A 26,177-nucleotide genomic window follows, 5' to 3' on the forward strand; every position below is an offset into this window, starting at 1 on the left:
CAAAAGGTGTGGAAAATCTCCAATTTGACCTTTAGAGAAAGGTGTTCTGTCAACACTTTGCCCAGCAGGAGACCAATATGTATACCAGGTATAAGCATTTGCCCTCAAGATAAAAATAAATAGAGAAAAACAAAACCACCAAAGTCAGCTCCCTCGTTGCATAGGTCTAATATGCACATAAACACAGAGTTACACAGTGTGATAACTGCCAAGAATGAAAAGTACTGGAATCTATGAAGAGAAAAACAGAAAAGGATGATTTAATTTGAGGTGTATCCAGGAAGGCCCCTCAGAGGAGATGACATTTGAGCAGAAGCTTGAAGGATGAGTCAGAGCTGACCACATAAAAAAGCAGAGATCAGCATTCCAAAAACATGAATTAGCTTAAGTGAAAGCCAAAGCATGACATGACCTGTGAGCTTTGATGAGCAGACAGGAGCCAGGGAAGCAAGAAGACTGAGAAATTAGAGGAGATAAAGTTAGGGAGGGCATGCAGAATGCCCCTACAGCTCTGTAGACAGTCCTGAAATTAGTGTTGGTCTTCCAACTTTGTTCCTCATCAAAATGCTTTCCCCATTCTAGACCCTTTAAGTGTGTGTGTGTGTTTATGTGTGTGTTTATGTGTATGTGTATGTATATGTGTGTATGTATATGTGTGTATGTGTGTGTGTGTGTGTGTATTCTGTTAGACTTTTGATGGTAGTTTCATTGAATCTATAGCTCAATTAGGAAGGCGTTCCATCTCCACATTATTGAGTATTCCAATCCCATCCATGAATATTGGACATCTGTCCATTTGTTTTTAGATCTTTAATTTCTCTCGGCAATATCCTCCAGTAATTTTTCCACTAAGGATATAATTCTTTCATATCTTTTAAAATATATCCCTAAGATTCAAATTAAAACCACATTGAGATATCACCTTACACCAGTTAGAATGGCCAAAATTAACAAAACAGGAAACAACATGTGTTGGAGAGGATGTGGAGAAAGGGGAACCCTCTTACACTGTTGGTGGGAATGCAAGTTGGTGCAGCCTCTTTGGAGAACAGTGTGGAGATTCCTCAAGAAATTAAAAATAGAGCTTCCCTACGACCCTGCAATTGCACTCCTGGGTATTTACCCCAAAGATACAGATGTCGTGAAAAGAAGGGCCATCTGTACCCCAATGTTTATAGCAGCAATGGCCACAGTCGCCAAACTATGGAAAGAACCAAGATGCCCTTCAACGGATGAATGGATAAGGAAGATGTGGTCCATATACACTATGGAGTATTATGCCTCCATCAGAAAGGACGAATATCCAACTTTTGCAGCAACATGGACGGGACTGGAAGAGATTATGCTGAGTGAAATCAGTCAAGCAGAGAGAGTCAATTATCATATGGTTTCACTTATTTGTGGAGCATAACCAATAGCATGGAGGACAAGGGGCGTTAGAGAGGAGTAGGGAATTTGGGTAAATTGGAAGGGGAGGTGAACCATGAGAGACTATGGACTCTGAAAAACAGTCTGAGGGGTTTGAAGTGGCGGGGGGGTGGGAGGTTGGGGTACCAGGTGGTGGGTATTATAGAGGGCACAGCTTGCATGGAGCACTGGGTGTGGTGAAAAAATAATGAATACTGTTTTTCTGAAAATAAATAAATTGGGAAAAAAAAAAAGAAAAAAAAAAAAAATAAAATATATCCCTAAAAAGTTTATGTTTTTGATGATGCTATAATTTTTAAAAAATTTTCTTTGCCAGTTTTCAGTTGTTAGTATATAAAAATATAATTGATTTTTGTATGGTTACTTTGTTTCTTGCAAATTATAAAGATTTATTTATTAGATTTAATTTTATTAGAAGATTGTTAGGATTCTCTACAAAGACTATCATGCCATCAGAAAATTAAGACAGGGCTACTTCTCTCTTAAGTCTGTATACTTTTTTAAAAAAGATATTATTTATTTAATTGAGAAAGAGAGAAAGCAGAAGTGGGGGGGTAAAGGGAGAGGGAGAAATAGACTCCCTGCTAAACAGGGATCCAATAGGGCCAGATCCCAGGGTGGTGGGATCATGACCTGAGCCAAAGGCAGACAAACGCTTAAATGACTGAGCCACCCAGGAACCCCAAGTCTGTACATTTGTTACTTCTTTTATTGCTTCTAGGTCAGGCAGGGACACACACCACAATGTTGGGATGTACAATAAAAATGTCATCATTAAGTATATTATTAGCAATCAATTCCCTAGGCCTATCAGGGTGTGGAAGTTTCCTTTTATTTACTTATTCTTAAATAATGACTGGGTGTTAAATTTTGTCAGATGCTTGTCTGTATCACTTGAGGTGAAGATTACATTTTGTCCTTTATACTTTGTTAATGTGGTAAATCACATTGATTGGTTCTCAAATACTGAAACAAAACTGTATCCCAGTGGAAAAAACTGTACTTGAAAACGACGTACTCTGTTTATACATTGCTGAATTCAATCTGCTCCTGTTTTGTTGAGGATGTTTGTATCCAAGTTCGTGGGGGATACTGGGCAATAATTTCCTTTTCTTGTCCTATCTTTTTCAGTTTTTGATACAGAGTGATGGCAGTTTCATTAAATGAATTTAAAAACATTTTCTCCTCTTTTATTTTCGGAAAGAACTTAACGATTAGTCTCAGTTCTTTGAATCCTGGATAGATTTCACCAGTGAAGCCATCTGGGCCTGGAATTTCTTTGTGGTGAGGCTTACAAATCCACTATCTTTGATATATAGATATTCAGATTTCTATCACTTTTCAAATCAGTTTTTATAACTTGTGTTTTTCAAAAAACTGTATCCATATTCATCTAAGTTGTTTAATTTATTGACATAAAGTTGCTAAACAACTTTCAAAATATTGCTTTATTATCTTTTTTAATGTCCACAAGATCTAAAGTGAAATCCCCACTTGCATTCCTGATATTGATCATTTCAGTTTTCTTTCACTTATTTTTCTTCTTTTTTTCATTTATTTTTCTTGATTAGTCTTATTTGGGGTTTACCAACATATTAAATTTATCAAAAAACAACTTTTGTCTTTGCTAATTTTCTATATCATCGTACATATTCCATTTCTTTCTTTAAAATTATTTTAAGTTTAGCTTATTCTTACTTTTCTATCCTTTTAAAGGGGGAACTAAGAATCATGAATTTAAGTACTCTTTGGCTTCTTTTTTTTATGATTTTATTTATTTATTTGACAGACAGAGATCACAAGTGGGCAGAGAGGCAGGCAGAGAGAGAGGAGGAAGCAGGCTTTCTGCTAAGCACAGAGCCCGATGTGGGGCTTGATCCCAGGACCCTGGGATCATGACCTGAGCTGAAGGCAGAGGCTGTAACCCACTGAGCCACCCAGGCACCCCTATTCTTTGGCTTCCTAGTAGGCATTTAAAACCATAAACTTTCCTTTAAGCACTATTTTAGCAGTATTACACAAATTTTGACATGTTTTATTTTCTTTTTTTTTTCTCTCCCAATTTATTTATTTTCAGAAAAACAGTATTCATTATTTTTTCACCACACCCAGTGCTCCATGCAAGCTGTGCCCTCTATAATACCCACCACCTGGGACATGTTTTATTTTCATTATTAGAAATATTGTTTATATTTCCTTTGTGATTTCTTTTGTGATTTTTTTTTCTTTGACCCATAGGTTTAGAACTATGTTATTTAAATTTCATTGGGGATTTTCTAGATTGTTTGTTTTTATTATTTTCTAATTTAACTTAATTATACTGGTAGAATATACTCTGTAAGATTTTACTTTTCTGAAATTGATTGAGATTTAAAGTTATGGCCCAAGAAAATATCTGTCTTGCTGGATGTTCCCTGTATACCTGAAAGAAATGTGTATTCTGCAATTGCTGGGTGTAGTATTATGTAAATGTCAACCATGTCAAGTTGGTGGATAGTGTTGTTCAGATCTTCTACAGACTTACTGGTCTTTTGTTTACTTGAGAGGTCGATTTCTAATAGAATGAAGTTAAATTTTGAACTATTTTAGATTTTTCTGTTTCTCCCATTAGACTTGTCACATTTTACATTATAGACTTTTTTTAAAATTTATTTTTATTTTCAGCATAACAGTATTCATTATTTTTGCACCACACCCAGTGTTCCATACAATCTGTGCCCTCTATAATACCCACCACCTGGTACCCTGACCTCCCACCCTCCCACCCCTTCAAAACCCTCAGATTGTTTTTCAGAGTCCATAGTCTCTCGTGGTTCACCTCCCCTTCCAATTTCCCTCAACTCCCTTCTCCTCTCTAACTCCCCATGTCCTCCATGCTATTTGTTATACTCCACAAATAAGTGAAACCATATGATAACTGACTCTCTCTGCTTGACTTATTTCACTCAGCATAATCTCTTCCAGTCCCGTCCATGTTGCTACAAAAGTTGGGTATTCATCCTTTCTGATGGAGGCATAATACTCCATAGTGTATATGGACTACATCATCCTTATCCATTTGTCCATTGAAGGGCATCTTGGTTCTTTCAACAGTTTGGCGACCGTGGCCATTGCTGCTATGAACATTGGGGTACAGATGGCCCTTCTTTTCACTACATCTTTGGGGTAAATACCCAGAAGTGCAATGGCAGGGTCATAGGGAAGTTCTATTTTTAATTTCTTGGGGAATCTCCACACTGTTCTCCAAAGAGGCTGCACCAACTTGCATTCCCACCAACAGTGTAAGAGGGTTCCCCTTTCTCCACATTCCCTCCAACACATGTTGCTTCCTGTCTTGCTAATTTTGGCCATTCTAACTGGTGTAAGGTGATATCTCAATGTAGTTTTAATTTGAATCTCCCTGATGGCTAGTGATGATGAACATTTTTTCATCTGTCTGATAGCCATTTGTATGTCTTTATTGGAGAAGTGTCTGTCCATATCTTCTGCCCATTTTTTGATATGATTGTCTGTTTTGTGTGTGTTGAGTTTGAGGAGTTCATTATAGATCCTGGATATCAACTTTTTTGATGCTTCCTTATTAGGTGCAGACATATTTAGAATTGTTTTCCTGATACAAGTGTTCTCTTTATCATCATATACTATCCCTCTTTATTCCTTATAATACTGTATGGTATACAGTTAACCCTTACACAATATAGGTTTGAACTGCATAGGTCCACTTATCTGTGGATTTTTTTTTATAAATACAGTATAGTACTGTAAATGTATTTTTTCTTCCTTATGATTTTCTTAATAATACTTTCTTTTCTCTAGCTTACTTTATTGTAGTAATATGACATATAAAACACATAACATACACAAATATGTGTTAACTGACTATGTTATCAGTAAGGCTTCTGGTCAATGGTAGGCCATTAGTAGTTAAGTTTTTGGAGAGTCAAAAGTTATATGGTGAGCCTGGTGGTGTGTATCATGGAGGGCACATATTCCATGGAGCACCGGATGTGGTCAGTAAACAATGAATTCTGGAACATTGAAAAGAAATTTTAAAAAAATAAAAATTTTTAAAAAGAGCTACATGCATATTTTTGGCTGTGCAGTGGTCAACACCCCCAACACCACATTGGTCAAGGGTCAACTATGAGGTCTACTTGAATATTGAGATATCCTCACCTACTTTCTTTTGCTTACTGTTTGCATGGTCTATCTTTTCCCTTCCCTTTTAATCTACCTGTGCATTTAAGTTTAAAATGCTTACAGACAGCATTTTTTTCCTCAGGTTTTATTGTTGTTGATGTTGGAAAGTTTAGTCAGATACCTGCTACTCCATCATGACAGGCAGAAGTCCCACATTCTTTTTTATGAGTACCATTAATGTACACCCCCATACTTTCCCAGTTTGTGGTGCCCCCAAGGCAGGAACTGATGTGTAGCTTTCTCAAAATGCATTTGTTAGATGCAGCCAATCCCTTCACCCTATTAGAATTTTACAGATTATTTTTTTCTAATTAAAGGCAATGCTTTCTGAACTTTAATGTAAATAGAAATCACTTGGAGACTTAGATACAAATCTTGAATCAGGAGCTCTGAGATGAGACCCAGTCTGTGGGACATGGTTTGAATAGCAAGAATGTATACAGGACTTGCTAACTGGCAAAAAGTCATTCAGATGTCTGTCACAGGTGACCAACTTGAGTAACTTCATGGTGGAAGGTAGGTATATGAGACTGAGAAACCAGCATGTGTAAAAAACAGAAACAAAAACACAACAGGATGGTGGGACCAGAGGGAACCAGAGGAGTGCTAGCACCACCAACGTCATTCAAATTTAATATTTAAAACTTTATCCTCAGAATAATCTGCTGAGTGAAATAAGTCAAGCAGAGAGAGTCAATTATCTTATGGTTTCACTTACTTGTGGAATATAAGGAATAACACGGAGGACATTGGGAGTTAGAGAGGAGAAGTGAGTTGGGGGAAACTGGAGAGGGAGACAAACCACGAGAGACTGTGGACTCTGAGAAACAAACTGAGGGTTTTAGAGGGGAGGGGGGTTGGGTGAGCCTGGTGGTAGGTATTAAAGAGGGCACCTATTACATGGAGCACTAGGTGTGGTGCTTAAACAATGAACCTTGGAACACTGAAAAAATTAAATTAAATTTAAAAAACCACTATGCTGACATATTAAAAAAAAAACAAACAGCTTGTGAGGTAAACTCACACCATATCCAACTGTTTGATGATTCCGGTTCAATGTCTTTAACCATATATTAATTTTTAAAATGTCAGCTTCGTATCCAAATGAACAATAATCCATATGTAAACAACCTTTAAGTTCACTTTGCAAACAGCTTGATCCACATTGAGTTTGACCATGACTTCTTAGATACAACACCAAAAACATGATCAATAAAAGAAAAACTGGTAAGTTGGCTTCATTTGGCCTAATTGACAACTAGCTTGGCCCTTCATATTTTATCCACAAATATATATAATATACTTCTCATTTTATCCACAAATATATCTTAAATGTAAGATAGGTCTTAGTAAAACCCATATATATCTTTCTCTTTCTCTATTTTTAAAAAAATATACTTAATAATTTATCAATATACAAATAAATGTAATATTTATGTATAATTATATATAAATAATACCACAAATTAATATTATAGGTATACATAATTTATAATTAGTATGCATTTAAAGTTCCTCTGTGTCTTTCCATAACTTGATAGCTTATTTTAGTATTGAAAAATATTTCATTGTGTGGATATACCTGCGTTTATCCTTTCACTTCTGGCTTCCACATTTTGGTAATTAAAAGTAAAGCCGTCATAAAAATTCATGTGCAAGTTTTTGTGTAGATATGTGACTTCAATTCTTTTGGGTAAATACCAGAGTGTGACTGCTGGATCATATGCTAAAGGTAGGTTCAGTTTTGTAAGAAACTGTCAAACTTTCTTCCAAAGTGGCCATTTTCCATTCCTATAGCAAAGAGAGAGAGTTCTTTTTGCTCCACATCCTCACCAGTATTGGGTGCTGTCAGCGTTTTGCACTGTGGCCATCCTAAAGTCATGGTATCTCATTGCTATTTTATTTTTTCAGTTCCCTAATGATATATGACATTAGGCATCTTTTCATATGGCTATTTGTCATATGAAAATCTTCTGGGTAAGATGCTGTTCAGATCTTTTGCCTGTTTTTAAATGGATTATTTGTTCTATTTTTTTTTCACTTTCTTTAAATTTATTTTTTATTTATTTTTAGCATAACAGTATTCATTGTTTTTGTACCACACCCAGTGCTCCATGCAATCCGTGCCCTCTCTATTTGTTCCATTATTGTTTAATTTTAAGAGTTCTTTATAGATTTTAGATACAAATCTTTTATTTTATATGTATTTTGCCAAGATTTTCTCCCAGTCTCTAGCTTGTCTTCTCATTCTCTTACCAATATCTTTGTCACAGAAGTTTTAAATTTTAGTAAAGACCAATTGTTATCAATTTTTCTTTGATCAATTGTGCTTTTGGTGTTGTCCCTAAGAAGTCATTGCACACCTAAGGTAATCAAATCTTCAGTTTATCATAAGACTGCAAATAATAATAAAGATATTTATAATAAAAAGCTTACAGCAAGTTTGTGTGAATAAAGGTCATTTTTTATGTCAAGAAGATTAGAAGGAAAATCACCTTGGGATAAATTAGATTGCTGGGGTGTTCAATCTTTTTATTTTCCCTTCTGAAATTGTATAAATGTGTGGACACAAGACAAAGCTCTTATGGATTGTATATCTTTCCCAAGCTTAGCACAAGAATTTTTCTGTAGGAAGCATTTTCTCATCTTAGTTTACAAATTTGATGTTTCCAAATTCAATGGAAAGATGAACAAACATCTTAAATGTCATGATGAGGCCATTTACAACAACCTCGTCATTTTACAGATAGAGAAACAAGGAATGAGAAAGGACAAGTGACTAATGTCACCGAGCCAGCTGGTGACATTCCCAAAACAGAGTTGTCTATTTCCTAGACTAGCATCTTCTTGCCCACATCTGTCAGTCATGCTGCTTTTTCTCAGTCCAGGACTCCAAATCTCAGAGCTATTACTTTGACTACCAAGGTCCTTGTCAACAACAATTATATCTACATTTTATGGTCCTTTCTACACACCAGGTAAATGTTCTAAATATATGTTTGTTAATCTCCCTCAATAGTCCTATGGGATAAATGCTATTCTTACTCCTACATATAGATGGGGAAAGTGCAGTACACAGAGATTAGGTAAATTGCCCAAGATTACAGAGTTAGTAAGTGGGAGAAAGGATTTGAAGCTTAGCAATCAAGCCTCAATGTCAATGCTCATAACAACTGCACTCTGTTATATCTCTTAGTCATGCCACTGTGCTTCTGCCTGCCAACATGAGCCTCTAGGCCAAATCCAATCCTTCTAAATGTGAATCCTCTGAATTCTACTCACCTAGAAGTTTTAACCAAAGCATTTCCTAAATACAGGGCATTGATTCTCATAGTGCCAAAGCACCTGCCAGTGCTACCTTTTTCCAAATGACTCTGTTTTCATCATGATAACAGGTAAAGATTTTTTGTAATTGTAATGGAGATAAAAAGTAACTATAAGATATGTCCCCTTCCCCGAATGGACCTCATACCCACTCCAAACAAAAAAGCTAAAAATTGCTTAAGGCAATTGTCTGTTCTCTAAAAAACTCAGTCTCTCTTGGATACCAACTTTCTCTATGCCTTTAAAGGAATTCATAGGTTTTAAAGGCTAGGGCACTTACATGGGCAGTGAATATGAACACTGATAAGGCATATTATAATCATTATTGAATGGTTTTATATTAGTTTGAAATGTACAGGCTGAAGACCATTTAGATTAATAAGAAAGATTCATCAGTAAAGAGAGAACAGATATCCATCTTTAAGCCTTCTAGATACCTACTGAAATGACCATGTAATTTTGTAAACTACAGGGGATCACATATCATGAACCTAAGAAATGATGCCACCCACTTATCACATATTGTGGGGAAGCAAATTAGTGAGACACAGCAAGACTCAAATTCATCTTGTATTGAAAGTGCATCATCTCAGTGGATTTCCTTTTATAGCTACATAGAGCAGTTCAAGTTATTAATAATGGAAGCCCCTTGAATTACTCTGGTCTCTGTAGAATACAGTATTCAGAAACACCAGCTCACTGGCATTTCTCTCTGACAGAAAGAAGAGCACTGCCAGAAAAAAGGTTAAAAAATACAGGGGCCTTTCTTACTGTTGTAGGGGCTGCATCAATCAGGATTCTAGAAACAGGAACTTTATCAGGGCAAACCTCTAAAAAAGACGTTTTCCATTAAGGCACAGGGCTTGTAATGGGAATTTACATCGCAGTCTCCAGCTAAACTCAGAAGACCAGGTTAAGATCTGAGAGGATGATTCTACCTGCAGCCAGGTGAACTATTAGAAGACTCAGGGAGTCTATACCTACCTGTTTATGGAAAGAGTTCTCCAGAATCAAGGTAGAGCAAACTAAACATCAAAACATCAAGGTAGAGCAAACTAAACATGGAAGAATAAGAAAAGGATTTAGCATAAAAGAAATAACGTGCAAATATATTATATTGCACCAAAGACACTAAAAACAAATTGTTTGAAAATTATATGCTAAAGGAAATGACGTTTTAAAAATATTTGTTTTTCTATTGGCACATAGTACAAAAATTAAGAATTAATTCCATAATGAGTGGTTGAGACATGAAAGAGGTATTAATGGAGTGGCAGGGAGGAAAAACTAAGGAGAAACACATATACACAAGAAGAATTTATGTATGCCTTAACATTGTTAAAAAACATATGAACACTGAAGAAAGTCTAAGCAGAAATTTGAAAGACATACTAAAATACTCTCAAAATAAAAAGAAAAAGGATTATGAATGGAAAATTATCAAAGAGAGTATAACAGACATGGAGGACTCATAGAATCAATATATGACATTCCTCATAAATAAAATCTTAAAAAAAAAGTAAAGTTAACATTCCTAGAAATAAGACAAAGACAAATGCAAAAGATGTAATAGATAAGGAAAGATTTAATAGATGACAAAATTATTGAGCTAAGGTTATCAGGTCGTTTTTGCATGTAAAAAGAACTCAGGATTCTAATCATAATTAATGAGATGTAGGTCAACTCATTAAATATTGATGGAAGTTTTAAAATTCAAAGATATTAAGGTTAATTACAAAGAAGAAAGCATAAGAAAGGAGAGGTAAAGGAGGAAGAAAAGAAAAAGGAGGGAAGAAAGAAGAAAAAGGATCAGAAGCAGAGAGAATGGGAGAAGGAATAAGATGAGCAGGGAGATAACGAAAAAGTGAGAAATCGCAGGAGGAAAACAGGAAAAGGAAGGAAGGAGGGGGAACAGTGGGGAAGAGGAGAGGGAGAATGAAGAATGGAGGAGGAGGAGGAGGAGAAAGGAAAAAAAGAAGAAAGTGACATGGAGAAGGAGGAGGTGAAGAAGGAAGAGAAGGATTAAAATAGAGGGAGGAAGAAAAAAGCAAGAAGAAGGGCATGAAAAGAAGAGGAGGAACAAGACAAAAGAAAGGAAAGGAGAAAGGAGAAGAGGAGGGAGAAAAAGGAGATGGAGAAAAAAAGGAAAGAATAGAGAAAAGAGTGAGAAGAAAAGATAGGAAAGGAAAGAGGAGGGGAGAAGAAGGAGGTGAATGAGGTATTCTCATGCTTCTCTGTAGCGTTACATACAGGAAGAACAATGGGGCAAATTCTATACATTATTAAGGGGGAAAGTTATGACACAAGAATATTATATCCAGATCAGTTTTAATTCATGAATAAATACAACAGAAAAAGATTCTCAGATATATTATCTCACAAAATATACCACCCCTGCTAGGTCTATTGCTCAAATAACCACTCTAGCTAAACAAAAATTCATCAAAATAAAAATATGAACAATTGCTAAATCACAGCACAGAGAGACTTTCAACAATCACTGAAATCCCTGGAACATAGACTTCAATACAAGTAATGACTATAAATGTAGATGTGATAAAACAGAAGAATGAAAATGCCAAATATATATATATTAGAGAAACCATTAAATATTAGAAGAAGGAGAAGGAAAGGAATAACAATAGTAAACTGGGCCTGAAATTTCAGATTATAATACCAAAGCATGATTGAGTAGGTGGAAGGAGGGGAGGACAAAAAGATATTCCAGTATCATCTTACATAGGAAGAGATAAAAATATATGGCTTCACGCTTGATTCTGAAAGAGAAACAGCAATCCCTATATTTTTAAGCCTAAAGCCTGTATTTTTAAGCCTAAAGGTTAAAAGAGGATGCTTAACTTCCAATTGTGGGGGTGGTGGGGAGTCACAGTAATAATGGTAATAGAACGCTGAACATCATAAAAACAATTTAGAATGCATAAGTAGACATGAAAGAAGATTAAATATATTTATATTATACTACCTGTCAATTGTCTGCCAATATATTGGAAACCTTAATGAAATGAACGAATTCCTAGAAACATACAATCTACATTTAAAGAAGGATGAATTGCAATCTTCCTCAAATTCTTATCCCAAAATTTAAGAGGATGGAACACTTCTTCTTTTTTTTTTTTTTTTGGAGTTTTTCAGAATAAATGTTTATTTAAGAATTAAGGAAAAGCAAAAACATTAAAGCATAGGAATACATTGACTGAATGCAAGTGTCTCGTTTGGAACACTTCTTAACTCATTCTATGAGGCCAGCATTACCCTGACACCAAAACCCCAAAAATATACTACAGGAAAAGAAAACTGCAGACCAATATTCCTGAGTAATGTGGATGCAACAATCTTCAACAAAATACTAGGAAACTGAATTCAACAGCATAATTTTTAAAAATTACACACCAGGACCAACCAGTATTCATTCTTGAAACACAAGAACGGCTCAGCGTACAAAGATCCGTTAGTATAAAATACTATGTTCCCAAATGAAGGGCAAAAAAACCCCACATCATCATCTCAGGGCAGGAAAAGCATTTGATAAAATGCAATACCCTTTCATGATAAAAACTCACTGGACTAGGAAGGAAAGGAAGCTATGTTGATATAATAAAGGCCAGATATGAGAAACTCAAAGCTAACATCTTACCAAAGCTTTTCCTCCAATGTCAGGAACAAGACAAGAACATCCACTTTTACCACTTCCATTCAACATCGTACTGGAAGTCATAGACAATTAGGCAAGAAAAAGAAATAAAATATTTTCAAATTGGAAAGAAAGAAGTAGATGTATATCTGCTGTCAGACATTATGACCTGATATGTAAAAGACCTTAAAACTGGACACACAAAACAATGAGAACTAACAAATAAATCAGCAAAGTTGTAGGATTAAAAAAAAATCAATGCACTAAGATCAGTCACATTTCTATACAATAATAATGAACAATCTGGAAGGGAAATACAAAAACAATTCTAATTATAATAATATCAAAAAGAATAAAATACCTAAGAATAAACTTGACTAAAAAGGCAAAGACATGTATACTGAAAACTAAAAAATGTTTCTGAAGGAAATTAAACACACAAATAAATGGAAAGACATAAGATGTTCCTATGTTCATGGATTGAAAGACTTCATATTCTTAAGATGTCAATACTACCTAAAGAAATCTACAAATTCAATGCAATCTCTACTAAAATCCCAATTATGTTTCAAGCAGAAATAGAAAAATCTATTCTAAAATTTCCCCTACTGGGTGTGGTACATAAATAATGAATTCTGGATCACTGAAAAGAAATTTAAAAAATAAATAGAAATTTAAAAAAAATAAAATTCACTGGGTGTGGTGAAAAAATAATGAATACTGTTTTTCTGAAAATAAATAAATTGAAAAAATTAAAAAATAAATAAATAAAATTCCCCCTCAAGGAACCCCAAATAGCCAAAACAATTTTTGAAAAAGTATAAAGTTGGTGATCTCAAATTTCCTGAATTCAAAATGTACTATAAAGCTATAGTACTCAAAATTGTGTGGTACTGATATGAAGACAGACACATAGACCAATGGAATAGAATAAAAAGCTAAGTATACTATCCCATATATGTTCAAATGATTTCAAACAAAGATGTTGAAACCACTCAGTGAGGAGACAGCAGTCTTTTAAACAAATGGTGCTGGGAAAACTGGGTATCCTCATGCAAAAGAACAGGCATCTGGGTGGCTCAGTCAGTTAAGCATCTGCCTTCGGCTCAGGTCATGATCCCGGATTCTCAGGCAAAAGAATGAAGCAGGACCCTTAACTTATACCATGTACAAAAATTAACAAGATGGATCAAAGACCTAAATGTAAGACCTAAAACTATAAAACTCCTAGAAGAAAACATATGGGAAAGGTTCTATGACATTGGATCTGGCAATAATTTCTTAGATATAGCAATAAAGGTAAAGGTGACAACAAAAAATAGATAATATGGACTTCATCAAAATTAAAAACTTCTCTGTACCCAAGGATACTACAACAGAATTAAAAGGCTACCCACAAAGTGGGAGAAGATATTTACAAATCAATATCTGATGAGAGATTAATATCTGGAATATACATAAAAAACTATAACTCAGTAACAAAAACAACCCACTAAAAATGGGCAATAGACTTAAATAGACATTTCTCCAAGAAGATATGCAAGTGGCCATAAACACACGAAAAGATGCTCAACATCACTAATTATTAGGGAAATGCCAATCAAAACCAAGATGAGATACTACTTCATACCCATTAGGACAGTTATAAAAACAAAACAAAACAGAAAATAAGTTTGAGTGAGAATGTGAAGGAACTGGAATCCTTGTGAGTTGTTGGTGGGAATGTAAAATGGTGGAACTGCTGTAGAATATGATAAAGTAGTTCCTAATGAAACACAGAATTACCTTATGATACAACAATTCCACTTCTGAGTATTTACCCAAGTATTAATTTAAAAGCTCCAAGAGTAGTGAAAGCAGGAACTTGAACATATATCTGCACTCATGTTTATAGCCAAAGGATGGAAGCAACACAAGTGTCTCTCCACAGATGAATGTATAAACAAAATGTGGTATATACATACAATGGAATGTTATTTAGCTTTAAAAAGAAGGAAATTCTGACAGATGCTACAACATGGATGAAACTTTAAGACATGCTAAGTGAAATAAGCCAGTCATTAAAGGACAAAAACTGTATTATTTCACTTATATAAAGTACCTAGAGTAGTCAAACTTATAGAGACAGAAAAAAGGATGGTGGTTTCCAGAGTCTGGGGAAGTGGGGAAGTGGGGAATGGAGAGTATTATATAGACTTTCAGTTTTGTAATATGAAGTGTTGTAGAGATGGATGGTGGTAATGTTTACAGAACAATGTGAATGTACTTAATGACATTAAACTGTACACTTAAATATGATTAAAATAAAATTTGTTATGCATATTTTATCACAATTTAAAAATTAAAGTTAAAAACTATAAACATGCATTTTAATAATACATTCTAATAGCTAAAGTTGTTTTAAAACAATAAGGAAGCTTATTCAATAAGTAAAAAAAAATAAAAAATAACAATTTAAAAATTGAATATAGAAGATTATCCATTGAATAAATTGGAGAAAAAATTTTAAGTACTTCCAAAAAAGTAAGGGATCAGACAGCTTCAAAAAGGAGTTGTTGGGGGCAGAGGTGGAGTGGAACAGAGTGATACAGGAGAAACATTTTTTAATACTATTAAAATAAAGTTGGCTAATAAGATTGTTATAAATTAAGATATTAATTGGCATGCCTAGGGCAACCACTAAAAATATAACTTAAAAACATATATAGTAAAACAAACAGGGGAATTAAAATGATATACAGAATGTATCTACTTAATATTAAAAAGAAAAGCAATAATGGGGGAAACGAGGAACAAAATAGGTATAAGACATACTTTTGTAGCAACATGGACGGGACTGGAAGAGATTATGCTGAGTGAAATCAGTCAAGCAGAGAGAGTCAATTATCATATGGTTTCACTCATTTGTGGAGCATAACCAATAGCATGGAGGACAAGGGGCGTTAGAGAGTAGTAGGGAATTTGGGTAAATTGGAAGGGGAGGTGAACCATGAGAGACTATGGACTCTGAAAAACAGTCTGAGGGGTTTGAAGTGGCGGGGGGGTGGGAGGTTGGGGTACCAGGTGGTGGGTATTATAGAGGGCACAGCTTGCATGGAGCACTGGGTGTGGTGAAAAAATAATGAATACTGTTTTTCTGAAAATAAATAAATTGGGGAAAAAAAAAAAAGACATAAAGAGAACAAACAACAACATGGCAGAAGTGAGTTCTTCCTTATCACTAATTACATTATATATAAATGGGTTAAATGCTCCAATTAAAATAGAGGTGGATAGAACATATTAAAAAACACAATTGAACTATATGTTGTATGGAAGTGACTCACTTTAGATTCCAAGACAAATAGATTGAAAATTAAAGAATAAAAAAAATTTTGTGCAAACAATAACCAAAAGAGAACTAACTAGCTGAAGTAAACGTTAACGAAAGTTTTTATAAGAGACAAAAGAAGGACATTATACAATGATAAAAGGGTCATTTGATAAGAATATAAAACACAGTTAGAAACATATATATACCTAACAATAGGGTCCCAAAATACATGAATCAAAATTGATAAAACTGAAGGGAGAAATGGGCAGTTCTGTAAAAAATGACTGGAGACTTTAATATCCCACATTCAATAATTGATAAACAACAACAGAAGATCAGCAAGTTAATGGAAAACATGACAACACTATAAACCAACTAGACTTGAAGAAGAAATAGACAATATGAATTGCCCTATAGCTATGAAAATTTTAATTATTAATTTAAAAGCTCCAAGAATATGAAATCTCCTAGATGGTTGCCCTGGAGAATTATACCAAACATTTGAAGATAAATTAACACCAACTTTATATAATCTCTCCCAGAAAATAGAAAATGAGCAAAGACTTCCTAAATCATTTTACGAAGCCAGAGTTACCCTGAAACCAAAACTAGACAGAAACAGCACAATAAATAAAAGTGCAAACGAATATCTCTCATAAATTTAGATGCAAAAATCCTCAACCAGAATATCAGCAAACAATCTAAAATATATTAAAAGAATCATAGGTCATGACCAGGTGAGATTCATTCAAGGTACACAACATTTGAAAATCAATCAGTGTAGTCTTATCATATTAGTAGGCTAAAGAGGAAAAATCATATGGTCATGTCAAGCAATGTAAAAAAAAAAAAAGCACTTGAAAAAGCCAATACCCATTCATGATAGTCTCAGCAAGTTATGATCTATTGGTTTAATGCAATTTCAACTGTAATTAATGTAATTCCTATCAAAACAATGGAAAATTATTTTTTGTAAACATAGACAAGCTTATTCTAAAATTTATGTGGAAAGATGCAGGCCATAGAATAATTAAAACAATCTGAACAAAAGAAGAAAGAATGTAAGTAATCACTCTGCCCAATGTTAAGGTTTACTCTGCAGCTATAGTAACCAGGACAGTGTGGTATTGATGAAGGGATAGGCACGCAGATCAATAGAACTGAATGGAAAACTCAGAAATGGACCACATATACCCAACTGATTTTTGACAAATTACAAAAGCATCTCAATGAAGGAAGGACTGCTTTTCAATAAATGATGCTAAAGCAAATGCTGGCAAAGATGCAAAGAAACTGGATTATTCCCACATCACTAGCAGTAATACAAAATGGCAGAGTCATTCTGGAATACAGTTTGATAGTTTTCTTAGAAAGCATATTTTTTTTTATAAAACATGCAATTACCCCACGACCCAGCAATTGCACTCTTGGATATGTATCACAAACAAACAAAAACTAGTGTTCACACCAAAACCTACACACAAATATTCATTGTGGCTTTATTCATAATTGCATAAAAGGGAAACAACCTGGATGTCCTTCAGTGTGTGAACATTTAAACAAGCTGTGGTACATGGGATACTACTAAGCAGAAAAAAGCAATGAATGACTGAGACACACACCAACCTGGATGAACCTCTAGAGAATGATGCTAAATGAAAACGGCAATCCAAGAGCTATAATTCCATCTATATAACATACTTAAAATGGCATTTTAAATATTTTTATTTATTACTTATTGATTTTACAGAGAGAGAGAGAGAGAGAGAGAGAATGAGTGAGTGGAGGCAGGGGGAAGCAGAGGGAGAGGGACAAGCAGACTCTGTGCGGAACATGAGCCTAGAGCAGGGCTCGATCCCTACACATGGGTTAAGACTGTGTAGAATCCAATGCGCGTGCACGCGCGCGCGCGCACACACACACACACACACACACACTCGCACACGCAGAGAAATAAGTACAAGAGAAGAAATCTGAATAGAATCAGTCAACTGTATTAATGTTGATACCCTGGTTGTGATAAAATACTATAGTTTTGCAAAATGTAACCATTGGGAGAAACCAGTTAAAAGATATTATAAGATCTCTCTGCATTATTTCTTACAAATGCATGTGAATCTATAATTATCTCAATAAAAATGCCAACTAAAAAATAAAACTGGATAACATCATACTAAATATTGAATCTTGGCCAGAGTCTGAACTCTTTTAAATAGGCTGTTGGGAACCATAGAAGCTGGTTAAGGATGGATGACCAGTTAGGGCAGTAGATAGAAAGCATCCCTGTAATGATAGTGAGTATGATAAAGGAGAAATTACATAACACTATAATTAGGGATCAAGTGAGAGGTGATATTGAAGCCAATATTGTACTGAGGAAATGTAGACTATATCTGTGCCTTTTGTCACTTTAGTAACCACATTTCCAATACCCGTTCACTTTGTCCAAGTTCTCTTGCAATTCACACAGTTTGTGGAAATCTGCTCCAAAACACAAAGGCATTCCCAAGTTATTTCACTATGTTGAACTAATTCTTTCATGCCATATTTTTAACACTTTGGTAAAACAAAGAAATGTTTTTATTCCCTGGCCTCAGTAATTTTATACTTTAATGAATATAAGTAAAATAAGTTTTCTAATCACTGTGATAATGACATGTTTTTAAAAATAATTTTAAGGTGTCTGAAGATATGAAAAAATACCTTAGACTTGTGGTCTTAATTAATTATAATTTAATGTTTAGAAAATTTTGATTAAATAAGTTTGTAATCAACATTTAAATGCCTGAGGAAATTTAATTTGTTAATTTTTAATGTTTTGATTTCTTAGTCTTATAAGCAGCATTTAAATGTTCAGAGAAGTATTATTTAATTCATTTATGCATTTATATAATTGTGTATGAAGTAAACTACAAGAGGAGTGGTGCTCTTCATGCATTTAAGAGGACGATAATCAAACTGCAAATCTGGGATCTAAGTCCGTCTGCCTCCATGACACTAGGCTGCATTCTGCCTTTACAGCTTTTCGGAGCTGAATGGTCCCACACCTGGAAGGAGGAATGGATCTTACCTTATGGGGTTGTCCATCCTGGACACTGTGAGGAATGCAGCAAGATTCGCCGTGTAGGAGGAACACACAATGAGGGTGAAGAGCCACCAGCTCCCCATCACGATGCGCATGGCCATGGAGTTCACTGAGGATTCGCCACCTACAGGAGGCCAGCAAAATGGATTGGTCCTGGGCTTCTGCTCTTCCCTGCATCCTCCCACCCCCGCCAGAAATGCTCTAGCTCCTCCACCCCCGCCTGGCTTAGGGAAACACCACTGGAGTTGGGGTGGGGAGCAGGGAAGTGAGTTCCTGGCTAGTTATCGGGGATTGTGACAATTCTGGGAAAGATTCCAAAGACCACCAGTCTTTGAAAGGGATGGAAGACCACCAAATACGAAAAATCCAGAATTGGCCTTTTAGTGATGTGATGTGATGTTTGTCAAAACACCAAGGGTAGAGTTCTGAATATCAAAATCTTCCAGTTAGAAGATTCTATCTCCCTGTGTTGCCTACTTCCAGGGCTGCAATCTGATGTAAGATCCTTTTTCAGTTTCAAGTTCATAGAGAGTAGTCTCAGGAATTCTGTAAATATAGAATTACCTCCTACCTGGAGGGTTCCCTAGCTTTCTTTTAAACCTCAGAAATGAGATCTCGTTTTTATTAATATTCAGCCCTCACTGGATGACTTTTTTCCTAGGATTTTCAGAAAGCATTGCCTGTGACTTGCAGTCAGTAGCTGCCCCATGGAGGCCAATTATTTCTCCTCGGTCCCTTAGGTGGTAGCAGAAGAAAGCATTTCACTGACTCTTCTTATATAACCTTGCAAACAGGCAATACATGTTTTGCCATGGTGCAAACAAGGCCAGCACTCACATTAGGAACTTTGCAATTTGTTGCTTGGGTCAAAACTGCAAGATCCTCTAACATACCAAGTGCTCTCCAGACTTCACGGAGAAAAGAGACTTTGTATCTCAAGAATGGATGGAGGACTGCTTAGATGATTGCAAAACAATTGTGACTTTTTTTTTCTATTAAGATTTCAAATTTAAGCAAGATTCAGTTTCATCTGACAACCCCATGTGCATAACAATTAACCTAATGTGGGAGGGGAGAAAAGTACAAAGCAGAACTCCAAAGTTAATTTTATCTAAAGCAGAGAATCGGGCTTTGAAGTTGAGTTCCTTGTCACTTCATTTAATTTCTATCTGATATTACTCAGAGAAATCGGGTACAGACTGATATTAGTACTGTCCTAGAGATTAAATAAAATTGCATTTAAAATGACTTTGCCAAAACGCATCTAAGAACTCTGCCAATGGGCACGTTCCTCCAGGCCCCTGGGAAGATGTGACCGCAACATCAGGAAACCAGGAATGTACCTTGCTGTACGAAGGCTCCGTAGACTATCCAGATGGCACTGTGCAAGGTGGCCGAAGCGGACGGTCGGGGCTGGGCAACACTCTGAGCCCTCACGGCCTGGATCCGGTTCAACACAAATATCAGCACGCCCACCACAGGGATGGCGGCCGCAATGCAGGCCCACACGGCAAAATCAAACGGAGCAAAAAGAGAGAAGATGCTTATTTTCTCCTCTGGCTTCTTGATTAGGATCCCCACCGAATAGTCCATGTACCGCTTGCTGAAGTCCACAACGCTCTCCCTCTCTGGGGTGATCGTGATGGCAGAGATGGCCAGGTCTGCCCTCTGAAAGGCAAAACCAACTCATCAGACAGCAGTCCTCAGCTTCCTGCTGGGGCCCACCCTGGGGCAAGGGCTGCCCTCTACTTTTTGGGTTGTTCTGTCCAGAGGAAATGGATTCAAGAGGTGACACCCTGCGACTGACCTTGAATACTGTAAAAAAAAAAAAAAATTCGACATTGTCTGTTTGAATTGTAGTTTTCCTTTACTTTCTTGTTATCCTCACAAACTTTCACTCTCTTCTTTCTTTTGCCAGTATTTCCCTCTTCCCCATCCCTGGCCCCAACCAAGAAGTCCCTTCTGTCTTCTTTTAGGCTTATCTGCATCCTTCTATACTGCCATCAAGCCTCTCCAAACTCTCTTTAGCCCACATGGATGTCTCCCTTTCCTGAGACACTTTGGAAGTTTTATGGTGAGTTGTACAACTACTTGAAATCTCACTAATGTCACAGTCCCTGGTTATTTTATATGTAAACTCTATGCCAGAGAGTAATATCCTCCAAGAAAAAAAGGTTATCTACTTTTCCTGACCTTCCATGGCCCTTAATTCATGGCCTCTCAAACATACGGGTTGGTTCTTCATATAGTAAAGCCACATTGGGAGGGGACTCTCTGGGCATGCCTTACTTTGACCCCAAAAGTACCTTATAAGACTTTTGCTTTCCAAGATGGGCTTAATTTTAAAAAATAGACAAAGACTCCATTAAGATGGAACTAGACTGTGAGATTAAAGCAGCCAAGACTGGTGGAGGTTAGGATAATTAAGACTAGATGGATAATGGTGGGCAATAATAGGCCAGCATTCCCCCCGTTCAACCACAAGAGAACCAAAATATGCAATGATTATCCTGATCTTGACTCTTGGACTTCTCAGTAGGAGATACCATCAGAAATAAGTTTATTTTAGGGGCACCTGGGTAGCTCAGTTGGTTAAGCAGCTGACTCTTGGTTTTAGCTCAGATCATGATCTTGCAGTCATGGGATAGAGCCCCAAGTCGGCCTCTGTGCTCAGCAAGGGGTCTGCCTCAGATTCTCTCTCCCCCTCCCTCACATTGTGCATGTGTCTCTCTCTCAAATAAACAAAATCTTAAAAAAAAATAAATTGGGAAAACATACATAAAAACATTTTATCAGAAAAAATTTTTATCAGATTTAATATGTGGGCTAGAGGGGCAAATGTATTGATGTTAACTACGAAATCCAAAAAATAAATAAATAAAATAAGATAATAAATGTGAAATCCAACAACATATCTAGAGTATAAAGAAAAAATGCTGGAGGTAATGATGGTGAAGCTCTCCTGTAGAACTGTCACATTTGTATCTCTGGTTGTTGCTTCTCTTTTCAAAAACTCAAGATCCGGGGATTTCTTTTTAAAGATTTGGGTCATTCAGAGCATATGTAAGGACTAAGAAGAGATCTAGTGGAACAAGATAGCTTTACAACATAGGAAGAAGGGAAAGTAATTTATGAAGCCAGGTCCAGAAGAAGGACAAAGGGATTAACTTACGACACAGGAAGAGGGGTGACCTGTAACACAGGGGAAAAACACTCCCACTTCTGAACCTGGAGTATGAGCAGGTGTCTGCAGATGTGAATTTTACAGTAGTTGAAGTAGTTATTTCAAGCCCACAAATCTTCATTTCTTTGCCTAATACAGGAGCACTTTGTTTTAATTTAGGAGAGAAGACTTTTGGGTTGCTTGACGAGAAAGACAAACTTTGAAACAGTCTCTAAGGGATACAGCCAAGGGGTCCAACAAGTTAAGGAACTTGGCTGTCCTGAAGGCCTACCTGAGTTTGGAGCCCACACACTATTCATATATCCATCTGGGCAAATTTGTGATTTTCTTCTCTAATTGTATGTAGCAACTTGGAAGTCAAAGTCAGAGGGTAGATAATATAATCAAGTCAGAGTTTCAGTACAATAAGAAACTAAGAACAAAGAGAATCACAAAAGATGAAGGGAACAGGATTATCTGGTCAAACACCGAGGGCACACCAGGCAGGAAAGGATGCAGTATCCCAAGGTCACAGAAATCTTAAAGAAAGATGAACCTCAAATACATGTACTAAGTGGAAAGGGCCAGACACAAAAGACCACATATTGTAGGACTCCATCTACATTAAATGTTCACAAAAGCAAATCTATGGAGATAGGAAATATATCAATGGTTGCCTAGGGCTGGAGTTGGAATGGGATTTCACTGTAAATAAGTGTGAGGGATCTCACTGGGTTGATGGACTTATTCTAAAACTAGATGACGATGATGGTTGGATAACTCAGTAGATTTCCTAAAAGTCACTGAATAGTATATTCCAAAATGGGTGAATTTTTTATATAAATTAGTACTGCAGGAAATTTTTTTTTAAAGCTTAGGAGGAACTGGAGATTGTGTCTGCCTTTACGGGTTTATAAAGCAAAGGACCTGTGTTCTAGGAGCAAATGTTCAAAAGACTCAGGACAACAGGTCATAGTCATGGAGTGGACAGTGATGGTAACGCATAAGATGCTGACAAAATGCATGGGGTCAGGCACTGACATGGAGCACAAACCAAGATCGTGGACAGTGAGGCAGTCAAAACACTGGGAGTCCACAGTTGGCCCCAGAGATGTCTGCAATGTCAAAGTTGGTAGCAGCAGCAACAGTAGAGAGGGAGAATTTGAACAGATGCCACCATCATAAATGACTACCAGGAAATAACCCAGAGGTCATGGGATGACGGGGTGGGGATGGGGACACAGTGAACAGGCCTCATATCAGGAGCATGAGTCTCAATGAAAACCCAGGTTGTAAGGAAAGAGGAAGCGTCATTATCTGAAATTAATCTAAGGAGCTGGGAAATGTATCACAACATTGAAGACACATGCACACACTCACACATACATATGAACTTGTGTATACACACCCCTGCTGTGGGCCATGAGGGAGAAAAGAATAAGCCCTCACTCATACCTCCTGTGAGAACCAAGTTCCTGTTTCAGCCTAAACGTGTGGGTGGGTTACAGGAAGGGTGTATGACAGAGCAGGCTCAGTGGACAGGCTTGAAAGGAATGGCAGCAGTGGGCACAGAAGGAAAACAGAGTGCCAGGGAATGAGAAAATTAAAGAATAGGAATGGGTACGATGGGGAGGGGTGGGTTGAAGAAAAGAGAGCTCTGATGAGTGAAGAGTGGTAACCTGTGATCTCCTTAGCTAGTTCCAAGGTCCTAACTGCCTAATGGGCCAAATTTAGATATCACCCTAGAAGCAGACTAGGGTACCCTTCCCCATGACCCTGCTTTTGGGACCTACCTTGCTGATGAGCTCCCCGATCATCCCGTTCCAGGAGGTGTTATGGAGCTGGTGACCATACCTGCCATCGGGGGCCTGGTAAATCTCATATTTGAAGCCCAGAGCCTTGGCCAGTGCATCCAGGACATCTATAGAGAACCCTTTGTAGCGCTTGGGCTGTCCAAGGATGTTCTCAGCCACCATCACGAAAGGCTCTTCCTGAGGACAACAGAAGGGATGTTCTTCAATTAAATAACAGGTTATTAACACACACGTTTCCAGGGGATTGTTGGAGCAACTAATGTGATGAAACATAGCTCTAGAATGTTTGAGAGCATGGGCATGTATTTACCCAATTTTCTCCTGGAGTCTAAACATCTCTGCCCTTTTTTTTTTAAAGCAGTTTATGGACACTCGGAGCACAGAAGATAGGAAGATCCCTCCAATCAACATATTGATGGAGGAATGGAGATTTACCTGTTCTGTATGATGCTATCCCAGCCTCTGCTCAGAACCCTATAGCCAGAATGACATGATTTGTTTTCATTCCTTTATTTGTGACATTCAGGACTCTGTCCTTAGGAAATACCATAATTCTTCAGGACCCACATAAGAAATGTGGTTACTTCTCATCCAGGATAAAGAACGACAGTAAAAGCTCTATAACATTAGATTGAGAGAAGACGGTATTACATCTATCAGATTGTACTAGAAAATGGATTCTGATTCATGGGAGAAGGTCACACAGTATGTCAAAGGACAGGACAGAATTAAACCTCGCAGTTCCCAAGCCCAAAGCCACATTTACACATTTTGTGCTGTGTCCTGTGCACTCCTGTAGGGCATGTGGTTCTCTGGAAAACACCTCAGCCTTCCCCACCACAATCCTATAAAACTGAACAAGAAGAGGGCTTTTGGCAAACAGCCCCAGAGACTAGATCTCAGTTTAACTGGGGGCCCTGGGGGGGTATGGTATAATGCTTATTCTGTGATGTGCACACAGGGAATGCAGGACACTGTGGCCAAAGGGATCTAAAGCCAAGGAGATGACAATGCCTGATGTGACCAAGGGGACATTTGAACCAGGTCTGACCAGTTAATAAGAGGTAAATCGAAAATATCTCCAAGGGCCCTGGAAAGGTGAAGGAAGAAATTGATAGGAAGATGATTCTAAGGTCTCTTAAAGATGTAAAAATCCATGATGCCAGGACAACTATGCAGACAAATGGCAATAAAGGGTCTTTGTTATGAAGTTTGTGTCACATCGAACCATCAGGAGAACCAGAGGAGTGTGTTCCGCCAAGCAACTGTCTGGGGACACTGGCTATGAGCAAAGCTCTCCTAAGGACCAGCAGTAGGTCAAGATACTGATTATATCCAGGAACGTGTAGAGTTGTGCCTGCTTGGAAGCTTAGCCGTGGTTCCAGATCGGTAATCCTCTTCTAGAGCAGCCCAGTCACCTCCTGTGGAAGGCACTGGGGCAGAATCTACAACATTACTCTTTCTTTGTTATTTGCAAAATTATTTGCCATAAAGGCCTTATGAACACTTGAGCCATGACTCAAGATCCCCTTTTCTCCAAACCCAGCATTAAGCCAAACAGAAGCCTCTGGCTCGAAAGCCTTAATGGCAAACTCCCCAATATGCCCATGATCCTACCAAGACAGTCACCACTTTGAGAGTCAGTCCTTGGAGGCGGCTGCCCATGGGCCTCTCTTGCAGGCTGCCATTCAGGCCCTTCTCTGAGTCCCACGTCGCCAGCTGTGGAGGAAAAAGGGAGTGTGAGGGACAGAACGGGCACCTGTGTGCACCTCAGAAACTCGCTTCTCAAACTGGGATCCTGAATCAGGCAGCTAGGAGGACAGCAGTCCCTTAAAACCTTCAAAAGAATAAAGGTGTGGCAGAAAGTTCCACTTGCTCCATTAGCCTGTCTGGAACTTGAGGACTTGCCACATCTTTAAAATAAAACCAATTGGTAAGAACTTGTTTCTAGAATGAATATTTCTAATTTTATTATGTCCACCCATTGAGGTCATGTCACCGTGTCTCCCACAAAGTGTCTTCTTTCTGTAATTACTCCTTTGACTTGCCCAGGCCAGATGGCCCCTTGGGTTCACCCATTGCTGCCACCAGGGCAGGATGGGACTCAGCAGGGAAGTGGGTAACAAAAGCCCCTTTCTGTGGCTTGTCTTATACCCTGATGCCTGCTGCAAGCGGGGTTAAGAGCCCCCTGCCTGTCT

At 37.2% G+C, this 26,177-nt stretch overlaps 1 protein-coding gene across 1 annotated transcript in view; it reads right to left on the bottom strand.

Moving 5' to 3' along the window:
• The window catches only part of GRID1 (glutamate ionotropic receptor delta type subunit 1), a 705,818-nt gene that overhangs the window by 97,413 nt on the left and 582,228 nt on the right, over positions 1 to 26,177 (bottom strand). The window contains exons 9-12 of the mRNA XM_044239973.1: positions 25,597 to 25,698; positions 23,959 to 24,156; positions 20,346 to 20,670; positions 18,988 to 19,126 (exon numbers count right to left, since the gene is read on the bottom strand). Coding sequence (XP_044095908.1) covers positions 18,988 to 19,126; positions 20,346 to 20,670; positions 23,959 to 24,156; positions 25,597 to 25,698 — 764 coding nt within the window. The remainder of the gene's footprint in view (positions 1 to 18,987; positions 19,127 to 20,345; positions 20,671 to 23,958; positions 24,157 to 25,596; positions 25,699 to 26,177) is intronic.

Source organism: Neovison vison, chromosome 2 (assembly GCF_020171115.1).
Source record: "Neovison vison isolate M4711 chromosome 2, ASM_NN_V1, whole genome shotgun sequence".
Lineage (NCBI taxonomy): Eukaryota > Metazoa > Chordata > Mammalia > Carnivora > Mustelidae > Neogale > Neogale vison.